Source organism: Trachypithecus francoisi, unplaced genomic scaffold (assembly GCF_009764315.1).
Source record: "Trachypithecus francoisi isolate TF-2019V2 unplaced genomic scaffold, Tfra_2.0 Lachesis_group10, whole genome shotgun sequence".
NCBI lineage: Eukaryota > Metazoa > Chordata > Mammalia > Primates > Cercopithecidae > Trachypithecus > Trachypithecus francoisi.
The window spans coordinates 54,334,923-54,354,824 of record NW_022681455.1 but is presented as its reverse complement, the minus strand read 5'-3'; the positions used below and the strand labels follow the sequence as shown (position 1 = coordinate 54,354,824).

Genomic DNA, 19,902 nt, shown 5'->3' with positions numbered 1-19,902 from the left:
CAGTTCCCTGGCATCATCCCCCTTTCCAGGACAGTGAATAGTTCTGTCTCACTGGCATTCCAGGCTCTACTGGGGTATCAAAAAAAAAAAAAAAAAAAAACTCCTGCAGCTAGCTCAGTGTCTGCCCAAATGGCCACCCAGTTTGGTGCTTGAAACCCAGGGTCCTGGTAGTGTAGGCACCTGAGGGAATCTCCTGGTCTGTGGACTGTGAAGACTATGGGAAAAGCATAGTATCTGGGCCAGAATGCACCATCCCTCACAGCACAGTCCTTCATGGCTTCCCTTGACTGGGGGAGGGAGTTCCCAGACTCCTTGCTTTTCCTGGGTGAGGTGACACCCTATCCTGCTTCTGCTGACCCACGGTGGGTTGCACCCACTGTCTAACCAGTCCCAATGAGATGAACCAGGTACCTCAGTTGGTAATGCAGAAATCACCCACCTTTTGCGTTGGTCTCGCTGGGAGCTGCCAACCAGCTGTTCTTATTCCACCATCTTGCCAGACTATTCAATCATTCCTAAAGGAGACTATGTCTAATTGGTAACAGTAAACTTGCAAAGCCCACATGAAACTTTTGAGGGGTTTAACAACCATTTGGGGAAAGGACTTTTTATTTTTGTGACAAAATTATGACTCTGAAAGCTCAAAACATTATTTTAGTGATTTATAATTGCTTTTAATGCACACATGAACACACTTACACAAATACGTGCACATACATGAATCAGAAGGAACACTTACTGTCATTTCATTCATGCTCAGGAGCATGGGACTAGGTGGCAAAGTGCCAAGGCGAAATTTGAAACCATCTTCTAAAGTCATTCCCCAAAATTGGCTGTAGTTCTGTGCTGTCCATCTGCCTTACAAATGAAGAAGAAAAATATATACAGGTTATGTGACATCATTTTTACAAATACATGTTCCTTTGTATTTCTGAAATTCAACAGCAGCAAATCTCACAATATGAGAATTATTGCAGGCTATTGTTTATATAAATGATGCATTCTTGATTATTTTAATAATCAAGGGTATGAGATACTCTTCCTAAATAAGGTACATTTCAAGTATTTTAATGATTCATATGAGGAACATAAGACCATATTAATGTAAGTTAATGCTAAGAATATGAAATGTTTACATACTACAAAGGGATTAAGTGTTAATAAGGCCAATATATGTAGTTTGCTTTAAATGCCATTAAATGCATCTTAGAAAGAAGCTTAAATATACAGAAATGTACTGATACATTAAATAGGTTAATACATTTTCTTTAAAATTTATATTTGAAAAGAAATTGACAAAGTAAAAAAGTATGCATGAATAATGAAGGACAAAATAATTATAATTTTTAAAAATGACATCAGTGCTAATTTTTAGATATTGAAATATTCTATTATGTATTAAATGAGTTCATTTGTGTTAAGTGCTCCTTCATCTTAGTTATTAATAATAATAGAAAATCAGTTGATGTGAAATTAGGTAACAAAAGTGCATATTTTCGTAGAGACGTATTTTGTGCTCTTAATTAGAAAAAAAAATTCTCTTCAAAATTTAATATTGAAATTTGAAGACAAACAAAATTTTTTTACTAGATGATAGTAGATAAAAAATTAGAAAGATGCAAGTAATTTAATCATTGCCTATTCTGAATTATCTACCACTTGAGGTCAATATATTTTCTGTACTTATGTCAAATTTAAACCCTGTCCTACTATGTTTATCACCAAAATCGTTTATAATGTGATAGGCTCCTATGAATCATTGAAAACACAACTTAATTTTTAATAATATACCTCACAAGTTAATGCTTTTCTTTAGTATAAGATGTGTTAGTTCATAAAATCCTTAGAAACTTAGCTACAATTTAAAGTGCAATCTTCATTACCCAAGGAATCTTAATAAGAGAACCTCTGAATATAAGAGATATTGTAGTATAATTCAAAAGGCTAACAGGGCAAAATTGGGCAAAACTGTGACATCAGTAAAGTATGTTTTTGTTGCCGTATGTTAGTAGTTTTCAAACATCAGGTCAGAGATGTTCATAGGCTATTTAATTAAGCACTCAATTTGGTTAGTAGGGTGATAGTTTAAGAAAATAAAATAGAAGATAGGAGAAATAATAGGAAATAGAGTTTATTACAAATACTAAGGGTAATAAACTCTGTGCGTGTGTCTGTGTGTGTGTGTTGATGCTTGTGCATGAGTGTGTGTACTAGATCACAAAGTAAGATGTATGTTCTACTGTGAGATATGCTCAAAAGTGTGAAAGGTATGACTAATTTATAACATCCTTCTTGACTTAGATTCATAATTTTCACTTTAATCCAATTTAGCATTTATTGAACTTTCTTAATTGATCTGTCATATTCTCTAATAAACACTGAGAACATAGATATGAATAAAGTTTTCTACATTTAAGAAGCTCATACCTTAAGTAAAAATACAAAGATAGAAATGACTTCGGCGTGTGTCATCTATCAGCAGTAGATCAAAAGATGATCAAAAGATTCAAACATAACTGAAAGAGTTGGCAAATTTTTTACATAAAGCAAATTTAGTTCTCTATTTGGAAGGATGAGAATGAGTTTGGTGACCACATATGAAAGAAGAGAGCATTTGTTTAAAGTAAAGGTAACTCTTGAGCAAAGCATACAGGTTTCAAGTTGGGTGGCATGTGTAGGGAATGACAGATAAGTTAAATGCTTAAACTAGGAGAGAGGATAGGGACACAGGGGCTGAAAATGGTATAAAAGATACGGTAGTAAAAAAGTTTTTGGGCCAACATATTATTTATGCTAAGGGCAATATATGTTTCACAAGCAACAGGGTTCCATTGAGAATTTCTGGAAACAGAGACAAGTTAGATAATTCAAACTAGGCTTGATAAAGAATGCATTCGAATATAGTCTAGAATGGAAGAAGTAAATATCTAAGAGAAACTTTTAGTGTGGGAGTTAGCAATACCTACTGACTGAGAATAAAAGGAAGGAAGAATTAAACTAACTTCAAATTTTCAAGTTGACCAGATATAGCAAGATGCCAGTAACTAAGAATAGGTAGAAGTTGATCACTGCAGTTTGGGGTGAGCGGGTTTTGAGAAAACAGTGAAAAATGAAAGCCAACTTATCCAGTAAACCAAATTTTGAGTTCATAAGAAAGAATCTGTTTCTCTAGCCTTTGAACGTAGGCTGGCCTAGTAACTTGCTTTACCCAATAGAAAGCAGTAGAATTGTGATCTTGAAACTTTCAAGCATAAGCTTCAAGGGAGGACTGGGGCAGCTTCCACATATGCCCCATCAGAATAGTAATTATGAGAAGAGGCCAAAGCTAGCCTGCTGGAGAAACGTGGCCCAATCAACAATCAGCACCAACCACAAGATGTAGTGTAAGGCCATTACAGACAATTCAACCTCAGTTGAGGCTCTATTGACACGGGAGTAATTCCAGAAGAGAGCAGCAAAAGAGCCTCAGTTGAACCTATTCCAAATTCTGATGTGAAAAGATGAAAAGTTTATGGTTTTAAAATGTTGAATCTTGGAATGATTTGTTACGCAGCAGCAGGTAATTGAAACACTTATATATCTCCCTTTATTCCACTAACTTGCTGATTATTACTTGTGCCACTAATGTAGCACTTATATTCTCCCCTATTATTAGAAATCCTTTTATAAAGGTATGGCAGTGTTGGCTCCTCAACTAGATGGTAAATTCCCTTAACATAGAAATTATTTGTTTTTTTGTTTTGTTTTGTTTGAGACAGAATCTCACTCTGTTTCCTAGGCTGGAGTGCAGTGGCATGATCTCAGCTCATTGCAACCTTCACCTCCTGGGTTCAAGCAATTCTAGTGCCTCCACCTAACGAGTAGCTGGGACTACAGGCCCATGCCATCACACCCCGCTAATTTTTGCATTTATGGTGGAGATGGGGTTTCACCATGTTGGCCAGGCTGATCTCAAACTCCTGATATCAAGTGATCTGCTTGCCTCGGCCTCCCAAAGTGCTGGGATTACAGGCATAAGCCACTTTGCCAGGCCAAAATTATTTATGTGTATCCTCAGCCATGCCACCAGTAGAACATATGTTTTATTAATATCAACTGATTACATTAAAAAATAATACAGAGAATAAATAAGCACTGAAGTACATTGCATAGAATAAATAAAGACTTAGATCTAAAATACTGTCAAGATATGGGAAAGAAATATTTTAAAGCCAAGATTGCATATTTGGTGTAGGCTATTTTTAAAAGCACTTAATAAATACTGAATGATATAATATGATTATATTTTTACACGTAAAAACAATTTGAGCATCATGAAGAGAGAATAGCTGAGAATTAGAACTTTCTTTTAAATTTAAAGACTTCCCCCCTTTTTTGCTCTGGTAAATTAATTTTAGTTTTATTTCTTGTCTTTATAGCTTGTTCCTTTCACTTAACTTTTTTTCCTTTGGTTTTTGTATGTTTCCTTTTGCTCCAATTATACTTCATTTTCTACTCTTTGAAAGTTATGTGATGTCTAATACTTGCTACTAAAATACAAAGCCCATGCCTCTTAAGTAGCCCTAGGGTATGCTCAAAATAAATAAATCATGGAAAGAACATTCTTCCTTCCAAGGAAGATATTAGGTTGATGCAAAAGTAATGGTAGTTTTGGCCAAAACCACCATACACTTTTGCACCAACCTGATAGCATTCCCAACAACCTCTGTACTCCTAAGTGTGTTTTATTAAGTGTATCACATTGATTTAGACTGTGGTTTCTCATGTACTTTTAATAGTGGAAAACTAGGCTCCTCTATTTTGGTTTCTTGGAAGCGTATGTTAATTAGGTCTAGCATTTGAACACTTTTAGGAATCTGATTCAATTTTTCAAGATGGCACATACTCTCATGTTCTTTGAATAATTTAAATATGATTTGCCACAGAAAATTATAATTGGTTTTCCCTAGAAATACTTAAAATGTCATCAAGTTATCTTCTAAAATATTGATTTCACACAAACACACACACTCACACACACACAGAGGAACTGAGAATGGTTTTAGGATATTAATATCAACAAATGTGACTTTCTATATGTTTTGTATCTTCCAAGAAAAAACTTTGAATACGTTGAAATTTAGTATCCCCATTATGCTGAGAAACAACATGTTATATGTGGAAGGAGATTATACTTCCATTTTATAAAAATACATCTGCAGATTATTTCACTTTTCTAATTGCTCAATAATAGATCTTTTTATGTGAAGTCTTTTCCAGAAATGTGGAAGATGTTATCAAGGATATATCGAGATTTGATCAATGGCAGGGGAGAAATCCTGAAGCAGATACCAGCTGGCCTGTTCTTCTTCCTTTTAATTCTATAATAAAAGTCAGTGTTGGTGCCTGTATCATTTTCTTTTTCTTTTTCTTTTTTTTCTTTTTTGACAGGGTTTCACCCCCGATGCCCATGCTGGAGCGCAATGACGCAATCTCGGCTCACTGCAACCTCCGCCTCCCAGTCTTCAGTGATTCTCACACTTCAGCCTCCTGAGTAACTGGAATTACTGGCATGCATCACCATGCCCAGCTAATATTTTCTGTGTTTTCAGTAGAAATGGGGTTTCACTATGTTGTCCAGGCAGGCTGGTCTTGAACTCCTGGCCTCAAGTGATCTTCCCACGCGCCTCGGCCTCCCAAAGTGCTGGGATTACAGGCATAAGCCACCTTGCCAGGCCAGTGCCTACACCTTAATTTCCTCTGTGTAAATGAAGAAGCCATCTAATTTTTCAATCTGTACGAGAGCATCAGTTATTTCCAATGTTTCAGTGTCAATCATCCCTATCTTTAGTGTACTATTAAAGTAAAGTAGCTCAATCTGTCTTTTGATTCAACTGTAAGTGACATTGGCTAGATACCCATCATTTCAGTGAAATTATTTAGATTGGCTTGTTATTTGAATATCATCCTTGTAAGGTCAGATTCTACCCATGATAGCTAAGCATGTGATTGACTTGGTGAGGGCAGCAGCAGAGGAAGAGATGGTTAGTATGAATAAATGAATTTTGCTGACTTCCTGATTTTGCCTAAATACTTATCCAAAGTAGCTTTACTCCACTTCCCTTACCTACACCATGACACTGCTCTTTCCTAACTATGCTCTAGATTTCTTATTTGATCATTTTAATTACTTAATGTTTACCTTTGCATTCCAGTTTTACATGCTTTCTATCTCCCTTTCTATTTCTCTCCCACTCTTTCTCTTCAAACAATGAATGACCATTTATAGAAACCAAGCAATACATTGAAACCTGCATAGTAAATGGCAGTGTCAAGAAGCATATAAAGCAAGATTTCTCTCACCCATAGTCTCCTTTATTGACCTTTTCAATTAATTCTGGACGAACAAGGCATACATGCTGGGAACATTTCCATTGCTGTCCTGAGCATGTGCTGTAAAGATATGATGATTACAAAAGTGGCTTGGTCTTTATGAAGTATATTTCAATTAGTAAAAAGAGTTATACATTGTTAAGGCATAAAACATAATGTCTTGATTAATGTTAGCCATATGGTTATTTGATTCTTGGCAAAAATAAATTGTAAAACATACGTTAGCTACCATTCAATATGCTGTAATCCTCTACTCCAGGCAATTAACAAATGATATGATCACACATCCATTGAAGTTTGAAAACATAAGCCAAATTGGACAGTAGATTCCATGTACTTGTGTTTGGAAACTTTCTGCAGACTAGTCCTTTCAAAGCATCCTGTTTTTATATAGTTATTGTGCTCAAAAAACACAATTTGTCCGTAGGGTATCAGAATATTATAATTAAGAGGTACATTTAATGAAGACCTGTTGTATGATGAAGACCTATTGTCAAGAACATCAACCTCAAACATTAAAAGATATTCATGATTAAATTTTCAAAATCCCTTAAAATTAAATATACTTATACAAAGTTACAGGTATATGATGTCTTATGACATATGATTCTGTCTATACATACATAAATACATGCTTTGTTACACAAATATTTCTTTTATTTGAAGAAAACATACACACACAGTAGAACTCAGTTCTGCATCACTTAAATTTATTACCAGGAGTTGCAGTTTTCTTTAATTACTGATCCCTCTTCATAATGTTGACCATCTTTGAAGCAACCTGTCAAAGTAACGTGTAAAGAAATGAAAATCCTAAACTAAGTAATAAAGTGCATTAACATAAAATGTAATCAAAAATCATAGTTAGCTTTCCAAATATGCAGACATGTTTGGTGCCAAAAAAGCTGACAGAAATCCATGTCTGGTTTGTGTTAAGGTTTGTATATCGAAATCTTCTGGGCTTGTTTCAACGCTTTTATCTTTAAACTGCATATTATGTTCCAACAGGGAGGATTTGCAAAGTATGAAAACAAGATTACCAAGGAATTAATCACTATGCTTAAAAAATAATTAATGCTTTTAAGTAAGTAAGCAATATAATAGTATTTGAATTGATTTATGGCATTTCTCATTTAAAAAAACAACTAATTAAGTCTCACAAGTGCTTATAATTAATTGGATATGACTGGAGCAAGTAGCCCATAGCTTTGGACTCAAAATACCAGGTCACTTCATTGGATTTACCTTACAAAGACAAATTCTATTTTTTTCTTTAAGATCTGAATAAGAGAAAAAATTCATGAAATCACTAAGATTGTAGCCATTTGCCTTCCAAATCCAAATGTTTTTTAACTATTAACTGAAACTGGTTATTAACTGCTTTATGAGATTATATGAACTACTCAAAAGAGATGACTGATGAATCATTATCATATAAAAACCATTAGTAACATATTGTAAAAATAGTGCTCTGCTTAAAAATTTAAATTCCTTTTGAAAATATAATCTGCTTAAATTCAAAATTAACACTAAATTTGCAAAAGGGACTCAGCATTGTCTGGTGAAATTGTTTTTGATAGAAACATGTAATTGATATTTTATGCCAATGGCCTCTAATTAAACAAAATGAATTTTAACCTTTTATTCATAAAAGCATAGGGCAAACTATAGGTTTAGAAAGATTTCCAAGGGACCTTGTTAACTTCCAGCCACAATGTTACAAAGCTAATATTTTAATAGAAAATATTTCACAACTGCCCCTCCCCTGGATGTTTTGCAGTCCAATATTCTACTTAATGAATCTAATTATTTATGTATTTGCATCTATGCATCCCTTTCACATGGAATTTTCATACTTTACAATCATGGGGGTAAGAAAAGGAAACCACCTGTCTCCTGACCACAGTTTTCCTAATACACAAACCCGAGATGTGGGAAGATTGAACTTTACATCAAATGCATGGTTTTAATTGCTGCATAAGATTAGACTCCTTTCATAACTGAATCCAGAGTATGTTTCTAATTTAAAGAGATCCTAAAATTGTTCATCACCCAGAAACTACAGAAAATCCATACAACAATCAAAGTTTTCATTCAAAGCCAAGAGAAGTACTTCCCTGACCATTCTTAAAAACTGAGCATGTGGAATAAAAACAAAGCTGATTTATAATCATACCTCATGAATCTTGAGTGTTCAACATATGGATTCCATGGATAAATGGAACAGAGGTCTCAAGCATCCTTAAGGAAAAAAGACTGTCCCTTCTCTGACTTACACTCAGCTAATAATTTTGAAGTCAGGAGAATGCCGTCACCAAGCCACCCCAAATCACTAAATTTAATGTTGACAAAATTCAACACTAAATTTAACGTTAATAAAAACTCCATTTCTTGGTTATCTTTCCTTAATGTCATGTAAGAGATAACTATGAGACACTGTATTCACTTTAATCTTGCATGATAATTAATCTCTTTAACAAAAGGCATAATCGGTTACTTCAGACCCTGGTCAAGGTGTTGACACAGTAAAGCATGAGCCTATATACAATACCCAGAAGCAGTCCACTCACTCCTTTGCTACAATCCTTCCGAACTCCAACGGATCCCTCATTTCTCACACAGCATTTACAGAGATCTTCAAAAAATACACATCATGTCATTTCCTACTTAAAGTCTTCAAGTCATTTCCCATCAAATTGAGAATAAGACCAAACTTCTTACTGTAACCTGTAAGGCCTTATCCAAAATGTCTCCACCCTAATCTCTGCACTTATCACTCCTGTTGAGCTGACTGGAGTGGAGGTTCCCAGAGGGATGAAGGATTAGCATAATAGTAGTGAGGATAGAGAGAAGTAGGTGGATATAATTTGGAGGTAACTCAAAGGGAATCACTCATGGATTGAGTTTGGTGAATGAGGGAAAAGAGGAATCAAAGATATCTCATCAGGACTTTGGCTTGAGTAATAAAGAAATGGTACAGCTACCACTAAAATAAGAAACAGACTTGTGTCAAGAAATGAAGACTGCTACCGTGTATATTTTAGATTTAGATAAAACCTAGGCTAGACAACCTAACAGAGATATCAAGTAGACAGTAGTTTATAAAAGACCAGAGTTAAACCAAGGCTGGAGCATGAATTTGGGAGACACAAACATCCATATCTACTTTTTCAAACCCAAGACTAAATAAGGGTCTTTTGGAGAGAGTGTATGTAGGGAAGAGAAAGTGGTCCAGGACTGAGCTCAAAACACTGTGTCTGACAGACATTCAGAAGAGGAAACTGGGAAGGAGTGACCTGTGAGGGAGAATAGAATTGAGGAGAGGGTGGTGTCATGAAAAACAGGGTTAAGAAAGTGTTTCATATGCTCTAGGTGGTCAGCTGCATACAGTACTGTCAAGAGGCCAAGAACAAGAAAACAGACATCTGAATATTGCATTTAGCAATGTAGGAACTGCCAATAACCGTGCCAAGAGAAATTTCAGTGAAGTAGCAGTGAGTTGACATCCTGTAGGAATGGGTTGATGAGAGACTTGGAATAAGAAAGTAAATTTTTCTTTCAGATATTTTGTCATAAAGGAAAGAAGGGAATGAAATGGTAGCTGTTTAAAGACATCCAGTTAAGGGAGAGCTTTTTCAAAGTTGGGAAAGGCAAAAACACATTTTGGAAATTAATGGTTAATCCACATGTATTAGCCTGTTCTCACACTGCTAATGAAGACATACCCGAGACTGAGTAATTTGTAAAGGAAAGAGGTTTAATGGACTCACGGTTCCACATAACTGAGGAGGCCTCACAATCATTGCCACAGACGAAGGAAAAGCAAAGGGACATTTTGTACAGTGGCAGGCAAGAGAAAGCTTGTACAGGGCAACTCCCATTTATAAAACCATCAGATCTCATGAGACTTATTCACTACCACGAGAACAGCATGTGAAATACCTGCCCCCATTATTCAATTACCTCTCACCGGGTCCCTCCCAAGGCAGGTGAGAATTATGGGAGCTACAATCCAAGATGAGATTTGGGTGGTGACACAGCCAAACCATATCACCAGGAGAAAAGAAAACAAAAAAATGATGCTTGAGGAGAAAGAGAGAGCAAGAAAGCGAGAGAGAATGGTAGATATGGAGGTATTGAAAGACAAAAGATGGGATTCAGAACTCAAAAGGGGGAATCAATTCAAGGTAAGCAGTAACCCAGATTACTGTAGGTTGAAGACTGTGATTGTGGTGATGTGAAAGAATTCCTGTCTGGTAGCTATACTTTCTCAGTAAAATATGTCTAGAGCTCCTAAGAGTGAGTTAATTAATTGGTTACACACACAGCATCTTGACCAACAGAACAAAACAAAACAAAGCCAAAACTAATGACTGTTGAAATTAAGGCAGTTTTTGCAACTTTAACAGCATTTAAAGCAATATTAGGCAAATCATATATTTGGAGAATGAAATAGTTTATCTTCTTGAATTGAGAAAAGATGATAATACATTGTCTATAATTTATTTTAAAATAATTCATTATAGTATATTATAAGTATCTGTGCTGGTCTAAACTTCATTTCTTTTTTTTTTTTTTTTCTTTTTCTTTTGAGACAGAGTCTTGCTCTGTCGCCCAGGCTGGAGTGCAGTCGCGCAATCTCTGTTCACTGCAAGCTCCGCCTCCCGGGTTCATGCCATTCTTCTGCCTCAGCCTCCTGAGTAGCTGGGACTACAGGCACCCACCACCGTGGCGGCTAATTTTTTGTATTTTTAGTAGAGATGGGGTTTCACCATGGTCTCGATCTCCTGACCTTGTGATCCACCTGCCTCAGCCTCCCAAAGTGCTGGGATTACAGGTGTGAGCCACCGCACCTGGCCAACTTCACTTCTTGAACTGCAAAAAGATAATGATATGTTGTCTATAATTTATTTTAAAATAGTTCATCATAGTGTATTATAAGTATCTGTGCCGGTCTAAACTTCACTTCTTGAATTGTGAAAAGAGAATGATAGGTTGTCTATAATTTATTTTAAAATAGTTCACCACAGTGTATTATAAATATCTGTGCTGGTCTAAACTGTCGGAAAGGCAGTTGCTTGCTCTAATCAGGAATCCACCCCCCAGGGCTGTTCAGTGGCATTCATTCTGAAAGACCAGACTTTGAAGCAACTGCTACAAGTTCTTTCATTACCCATATTTTGATCAACCCTGGAGTATTAGTAAAATAAATGTCAGAAATGGGTTTTATTGTTAAAATTCATGACTTGTTAATCAGCATAATTGTGATAAATAATTAATTCCCATTGGTTAAATTCTAATTTTTTTTTTTTACCTATGAAGCTAACCCAAAATATTTAAAAGTTACATCCCACTCTTGTATCCCATAGTTTATATGTATCTCTTAAACTCAAAAGCACCTGTACTCTTAGACTTGGTGCTCTAAGACTGATATTTGTCCTGTGTACTGTGTCCAGCCAAGTAGAAAGGAAGAATTGTCATTCTCTGATAGCCACTGTACAGGTAACAGAATCCTACCTCTGTAATGTTATCACATGTGCCTCTAATAAATTTTTCATGCAGCGTAGATGTGGGAACACCTAAAAGGACCAGAACTGAAGACTTTCTGAAGCTTATAGAGGTTTAATGAATTGGTCTGTGTCATATTTTTGTAACTGTCAGTATACGTAGCAAAGTATGGACTGTGATTTATCTTCATTGTAACATAGTTAAGGAGGTTGTGAAGAAGTAAATAAACTTCACCGAATTCAAACATGTCAGTGACTCACACACATTTTTTTACCATTGTGAACGTATTGTGCATAATCAAATTAGCTTAGGTCTGTTTACAACAGATGGTCTACTAGACTTTCTCCTTAAAATCCACTACACCAAAAGGTTATGTCTAGAAAAATCCACTCGAGCTCTGTTTTCAACTCTATCGTTGGTTCTCCATATCTGACATTTGAAATTTTTTACGGTTTTTTTTTTTTTTACTTTGACAGGGTCTTACTCTGTCATCCAGGCTAGAGTGCATTGGTGGGATGATAGCTCACAGCAGCCTCAAACTCCTGTGCTTAAGGGATCCTCCCGCCTCAGCCTCCCATGTACCTGGGACTACAGTGCATGCCACCATGATTGGCTAATTTTTATTTATTTTTTTATTTTGTTGGTAGAGATGAGGTCTTATTGTACTGCCAGGCTGGTCTTAAACTCTTGACCTCAAGACACCCTCCCACCTTGACCTCCAAAGTGCTGGGATTACAGGTGTGAGCCCCCACACCCAGCCTGACATTTGAAATCATTTACTGGAAGTTACCATCAGGTATGGCAAAGAAAACACAGGAAGAAGATATTTACCAGTATGTTTTACTTCCAATTTGTACAAAATGGATATATTTATGTTTTTAATCCTGAAGATAATGTACATAGTTTTAAATCCTTGATTTAAAGAGCTCTTAGAACAGGCACAATAAGAAGAACTGAACAATACCCATGTAACTAAATCTCTGAAAAATAATATCTAATAGGTCAGTGAGTGATCATAGAATCTCAGAGGAGAGTTGCTTTATACGTGCAAACAATAGTATAAATAATATACATTGTATTTTTATCTTAACTAATTTTGCACATTTTTTCAATATTGTGTAGTACTATTTTCTTTTCAAATAGCTACTTTCAAAAGCAAGATAAAAGAAAAAAATTATCTGTATTGGAGCACTTACAGTCTAATATGAACTTTTTGCTACAAAATAAAATGATTAATTACTTCCTTTCATAGTGAATAGAGTAAAAACTATACCTGGAATATAAGTTCTACATAAACTATGACCCTAAATTAAAGTCTTGGCAAAATTCTACCTCTCAAGCAAAAACGGATATTGAAGAAGTAGCAACTACTTTTTGTATGAGCTGTATGTCTCAAATAAGAAAAGCTCGAGTACATTTCAGCACATTAAAAACATTACAACTCATACTTTTAAACTGAGACTTGAAAAAATTTAAATTGCACATTACTACACAGCTAAGCAAAACCTCTCTTTGATGGTTGGCATGGCCATGTGACTATATTCTGGCCAAAGAGATAAAACAGAGGTGCTCGTCTATGCTTTAGAATGTCTTCTCAAAATGTGGAAACTGTAACTTTATTGTCCAATTTTTTATTGGTACTCAAATATTACTTTTGGAGCGTGAAGAGCCAAACTAGCTCATGACTACAAGGGCCATTTTCTAGCAATGATGAAGCAGAAGGCTGCATGCAGCCTCATCACTAATGACAAAGTGAATCCAGGCAAAATATCTTATGTGTTAAAAATATTTACTTTAGTTAGGGTTGCCATCAATCTGACATATTCTTATATAGTACACAGTTTTAATCAAATAAACGTTAACCATTTTAATATACTCAACTTTCCTGGGTTATATTCTTGTCTACATATGGCATACAAGTCACACAATGCTTCCTAATTGTTTCATATACCTAAGTCTCCTTACCCATGTAGAGCCTAAGTTTCTCAAGGCCTGGGACTTTATAATACTCTTTTCTTATGACCCTCAATGCTTACTACAATCTTGGATATATAAAAAGTTTTAAATACTATCAATTACTCCTGTTAATATTCCAACATCCAAAATAATATAGAAATTGCACATTTAAACCATAAATAATAATACTTTGATACTTTCTAAATCTTTTAAAACTACTTTATGTATGAAAAAGTATACTTATGAAAATATTTTATTTTAAATCCTATGAGGAAATTATTATTTAATTCAACAAATACAAAATTTGAAATAAAATTAAAATCCTCTAAATACCAATTAATCTAAATTCAACCAATATTTACTAGGCCTCCCACTTCATGGCACCATAATTAGTATATGATAAGTTAATCACCATGTTTACTCTCAAGAAGTTGCTGTTTAATTAAAATAAAGTAATATTCTATTAAACAATGTAGAATTAAATGATGAATGAGTTAATACCTGAAAGGTGCTTAGAAGAGTTGTTGGCTCCACAGTAAGTATTCAATAAATCTTAGTTTGTAAGGAGGAAGAGTATGTTCAGTAAGACAAGAAAAAACATGCTACTCAGGGTATGTTACAGAAGGGTCTGTTAATTAAATATGTAGTGTGTGCAGGTTCTATGAGGGGTGAATTTCCCTTGACTGCCCAATCTTGTCACTATTAGAAACTATTGAATAACAGGAATATGATCCCTAACTAATCCTGGGCACAGGGCTCCTTATGATGTCTTATGTTTTCTCATCATGTTACTAATATATATTAACTTCACCTATTATTTTAAGGTTCATACCAACACGACAAAATAGAGAAGTTAAAATTAGCATTTTAAAGGTGTATTTTCTATTAAACATGTATTTCCTATTTTTAAACATGTATTTTCTATTTTTCAATGAAAATATACCTTCCATTTTCAAATAAATTACCTTCTTTCAATCCCAAAATACCGGCAATAGCAATGGCCCAAGGGTCCATGTACAGTTGTGTAAGTTGTATATTGAGCAAAACTGAGGTAAGTTTCACTTACAGAAACTACAGACATATTCACCCCTGGCAGAAATGAGAGAAGTGGGTCAGAGAGAAAATAGTAAGGGGTAAGGTATGTTGGAAAATGGAAAATACACATGTTACCAAAAGTGGCATCCACCACTCATCTCTCTAACTAATGACAACCTCATGCAAGACCCTGGACCCAGAATTGTCAGATTTTTCAATTTTTCAAGAGTAGCTAAACATCTGGATTTTTTAATAAAAAATCCTGGTTTTTAAATATTTCTAACTCATATTAATGCTATTTTCTGTTGGTTTTATTTTTTCTATGTAGATTACCACATTATCTACAAATAATACAAGTTTTACTTTTTATCTTCAGATTGTTTTACTTCATTTTTTCTCTTAAAGCATAACAAATATCTCCCTGTTAAATGTAGCAAAAACAGTAGAAATCCATGTTTTATTACTAGTCTTAAAGGGAACATATCTACATTTCTTCATTATGTATGATGTTTACTTTGGAGTTTCGGTGTAGACATCTTTACTGTGATAAATACATTTTTGTTTCTAATAACAGAACTGAGAAAAAATTGCCACATAGGATATGAGCTCTCATGAATAAATAGCATTTATTCATAACAACAGTCAACCAACTATAAAATATATTTTTAAAATATGCAATACAATGTTTGAGCTCTGGAGTTTGAAACAGCCTGGGAAACATGGAGAAACCCCATCTCTATTAAAAATGCAAAAAAAAAAAAAAAATAGCCAGGCATGGTGGTAGGCACTTGTAGTCCCAGCTACTAGCTGAAGTTTTTTGAGGAACTAGAAAAACTTATTCAAAAACTGTTTATGGAAGATTAATGTCTATGTGACCTAAGTCATCTTCAAAAAAGGGGTTGGTGAATAAGCTGACTTGCGGTACCGGATATTAAGTTGTATTACAAGGTTGTGGACAGGAAAAAGTAAGTCACAGAAAGAAGAAAGACAAACATTAATGAGCCTATGAAGAGAAGTTCAAACCTACTAAAAATTAGAGAAATACAAATTAAAATGACAATGAGAAATCATGTTTTACTGATTATATAAATAAAGGTTACTTCTCTGCATAATATTAATTGTTAGAGGTGTGTCCCCATATAGTACTAGGGGACCATAAACTAATGCAGCTACTTCTGAGAGCCATCTGGCAGGTTACCTGCATACCTGGGACCCAGCAATTCAAGTCTTGTTGTATCATGCAAGTCGATAAGAAGGCATGCATGAGGCTGTCCATCATGGACTTCTTTATGATAGCAAAGAGCTGTCGACAACCTAGGTGTCCACCCACCGTGGAGGGAACAGGGAGTTAGATGAGATGAAGGGACATCACAGAGAATTAAGCATCAGTCGGAAGCCACAGACTAGTCCTAGTAGTCCGTGGAGACATGGAGACAGTCTTAAAACATGCTGCTGTCTGAGAAAGTCAAGAAAGAGAATGAGGTCTGTAGCATAATATGGTCTATATAAATTAATAATTCAAGCACACAAAACAAGACTATCTGCTGTAAAAGGGTACACAAACTTTTTTTAAAAGGAGGTTACCATTGGAGAAAGATGGGAATGGCTCATAAAAAATAAAGGAAAGGAAAGGAAAAGAAAGGAAAGGGAGAGGGAGAAGGAGAGGGGAGAAATGAAAGAAAGAGAAAGACAGAGAGAGAAAAAAAGGAAAGAAAGGAAGGAAGGAAGGAAGGAAGGAAGGAAGGAAGGAGAGAAAGAAGAGAGAGAGAGAAAGAAAGAAAGAGAGAGAGAGAGAAAGAAGAAAGAAAGAAAGAAAGAAGAAAGAAGAAAGAAAGAAAGAAAGAAAGAAGGAAAGAAAGAAAGAAAGAGGAAAGAACAAAAAGAAAAGAGGAAAGGAAAGGAAAGGAAAGGAAAGGAAGGAGGAACTGAGACAGGAAGAAAGAAAGGAAGGAAAGTCTGGGCGCAGTGGTTCATTCCTGTAATCCTAGCACTTTGGGAGGTCAAGGTGGGAGGACAGCTTGAGGCCAGGAGTTTTAAGACAAGCCTAGGAAACATAGCAAGAACCCATCTTTACAAAAAGAAAAGAAAAGAAATTAGCTGGGTGTGGTGGCACACATCTGTAGTCCTAGCTACTCAGGAGGCTGAGGGAGGAGGATTGTTTGAGCTCAGGAGTTCGAGGCTACAGTGAGACATGATCCTGCCACTGCACTCCAGTCTGGGTGACAGAGCAAGACTCTGTTTCTCTCTCTCTCTCTCTCTCTCTCTCTGTCTCTCTCTCTCTGTCTGTCTCTCTCTCTCACACACACACACACACACATACACACAAAAGAGAAAAAAGGAAGGATAAAAGAAAGGGAGAGAAGGATGGAGGGAGGGAAGAAGGGAACGCTGTTTATAGGTAAAATGTAAAGACTGAGGATTAATAATCATTACGTGGAAAATTTAAAATAATACATATGTAAACACATAAAGAGACATTTCCTCAATTTTACAAGCAAGATGGCATTATTGAGAATGAAGGCTACGGCATCTGATTTTTTTTTTTTAACAGAGTCTTGCTCTGATTTTTTAAATGACGTCTGGGTATTGAAATAAGAATTCCAAGCCCCTAGTTTACCCTAAAATGTCTTCTAACTGGGATTTCTAGTCACCATCACCCATTTACAGTAGTGTGACGGAGAAGCCTGATTAACCCTGAAGTTCTGCTGAGGAGATTTCATACAATGAGAGACAGAAAAATAAAGCCTCATCTAAGTGTACTTGTAGAATTTTGTTTTGTTTTTGTTGCAGAGTTTGATTGTATCAAATGCTCAAAATCTATAGTCATTCTCCTCCAATTAGATAAATATAATGAATACCATCATCCTCCTTATGTTGTATTTATCCATTTAACCTTAGACTTTTTCAACTACTCTATGTGAATTCCTCCTTTCTTTTTAATAATTCTAAAAGTCCCAGACTGGAAAAACAAATGAAGCAAAACAAAAATACACATGAAGAATATATTTGGTATGACTTAGGCAGAGCGAGTGACTGACTTTATTTTATTTTGTCCTGGTTTTAATAGCATTACTAATACCACAGTTTCTAATGCTCGTGCATCCATTAGCCCCTTGAAATAACAACTAAAATCTACGGATAGTAGATTTGTGACTTTGTACTTACTATCACAAGATAGTAAATCTTGTGACTTTCTTGAGACTCTCTAAGAGGTTACACACAAAAAGTCTTGAGAAAGCTGATGTCAATACAAAGGAGAGAGAGAGAAGAGTTTTAAGTAATCCTTATATAAGTTGAGTGAGTGTTCAAAACTCACTGGTCAGGATTCTGATCAGCACTCAGGACTGTCAAATCAGAACTTTCCTGAAGGTGCTTGTATTACACAGGAACCCCACATCCAAACCAAAGCACTTTAACAATCCAAAGAAATGTATTTTCTCAATTGCAATAATCATTTTTATTTCATTGAAAGAAGGAAAAAAAAAGAGAGAAAGTTTGTCAGATCTTGTTGTTATGAACAAGGATAATGTCGAAACACATTCCCAAGCCTACCTTCTAGATACCAAGGCTGTGTGTGAGGAGGCCATTCTTTCTCTTCATGGCAAAAGGACTTGTAGTCAGGACAGCAATCAGAATTTTCTCTGTCACAGAATTTATCGCAGTAGCACAATGCATTCGCCTCATAGAACTCAGTGACACAGCCATCATCTCTGTCTTCACAACAGCCAAAATTTCTACAGTACTGCCCTTGGAAAATGGCTCTTTTGAATCGAGTACCTTGAAAAACGGTGTGATTCCTAGTGAAATAAGCTTCTAGGTCCACTTCTCTTTGAGGTAAATACTGCTTCTCCATCCAGATTTCTGTAGTAAGATAAGAGAAGATTAAGATCTTATATCCAGTCCACATTCTCTGGAAGTCAGGTATAGCTTCCACTTTCCGTTATATCTAGTACCCTTAGCCTTATGGGCTTCTCCTTGGAACCTGAATTCTTGTCATCAAGACACTTCAGCCTGAAGCCTGAAACTGATCCTTTACTTGAAATGAGTATACTTGTAGTTAAACATTAATCAAGAATTTCAATGTTTGACCAGGATAATGTATGTTAGAAATAAACTATTGTTAGTCCCCCAAAGTTAAAAAAAACTTATATTTCATATAATGTAGAAATTTTGCATCATCAAAATATCTACATAAAATCTTATGCATAGAGACACATTGAATATTGCATGCCTCTCAAAAAATCTAGGTTCTTAAATCAAAAGCCTCCTTAGAATATACATGACCCAGATTATGGCTAAAATAAACACTGGCAAGGTGCAGGAAATTCAAAAGTCAAAAATGCAATTATTCATTTTATCCGCTTGCATTGCAATGAAAATGCAGGCTGTCATGAGGTTGCCTGCTAGGATCTGTCACATCAATAACAGTTGTTCTAAATCATGCCCAGTCACACACTGGTTTGATTTCCCATCTGCACCCTATTTACCTACCAGAAGCATTTTGATTTCAAGGCTTAGCGGAACCTAATTCAGCAAGAAATTCCCTGAGGGTGACCTTAGTTCTCTCCACCTGAGTCCCTGCTTAGCGTAAATACTGGGAACTTTCAGTATCTTGAAGGAAGCTTATACTCAAGAAAAGTCAGTATTCAGTGTGAATGAGCCATGCGGGGAGGGTGTTGTGAAGGAAACTGGAAGGACAAGGTGTCATTAGTGTTTTTATAGAGCTGTGTATTTACACTGGTTTTTGGCTACACTGTATTTATTCATTAACTACAATAACTTCCTTTGGATTGGGGATAAGTAATCAGTAGAGGATGATTCAGCAAGAGTTGCTGGGTGGACTAGTGGAAAGCACCTGCCTTGGCAATCAGAAAACCCGGACTCTGGTCCCTGAGCTACTGTTTAATTGGTTCTGTAACCTTGGGTTCACCATTTACTTCTCTGGTCTTCAGTTATATGTCTATGAAATGGGGTATTCCTTTCCCAGGCTATTTCATAACTCCAACCCTACAAACTTGCTCCTTGACCTTG

At 35.6% G+C, this 19,902-nt stretch overlaps 1 protein-coding gene across 4 annotated transcripts in view; it reads right to left on the bottom strand.

The window, feature by feature from the left end:
- TINAG (tubulointerstitial nephritis antigen) overlaps nucleotides 1-19,556 on the bottom strand; it is an 85,067-nt gene extending 65,511 nt beyond the window's left edge. Inside the window, exons 1-5 of one of the 4 annotated variants that reach the window (XM_033217489.1) lie at nucleotides 19,363-19,556; nucleotides 18,424-18,732; nucleotides 7,090-7,153; nucleotides 6,343-6,432; nucleotides 740-854 (exon numbers count right to left, since the gene is read on the bottom strand). In XM_033217489.1, coding sequence (XP_033073380.1) covers nucleotides 740-854; nucleotides 6,343-6,432; nucleotides 7,090-7,153; nucleotides 18,424-18,724 — 570 coding nt within the window. In that variant the 5' untranslated portion in view covers nucleotides 18,725-18,732; nucleotides 19,363-19,556. Of the gene's footprint in view, nucleotides 1-739; nucleotides 859-6,342; nucleotides 6,433-7,089; nucleotides 7,154-18,423; nucleotides 18,968-19,362 lie in introns of those variants that run through there. The other 3 variants (XM_033217488.1, XM_033217491.1, XM_033217490.1) reach the window with 3 other exon arrangements.
- Between the last annotated feature and the right edge of the window lie 346 nt (nucleotides 19,557-19,902).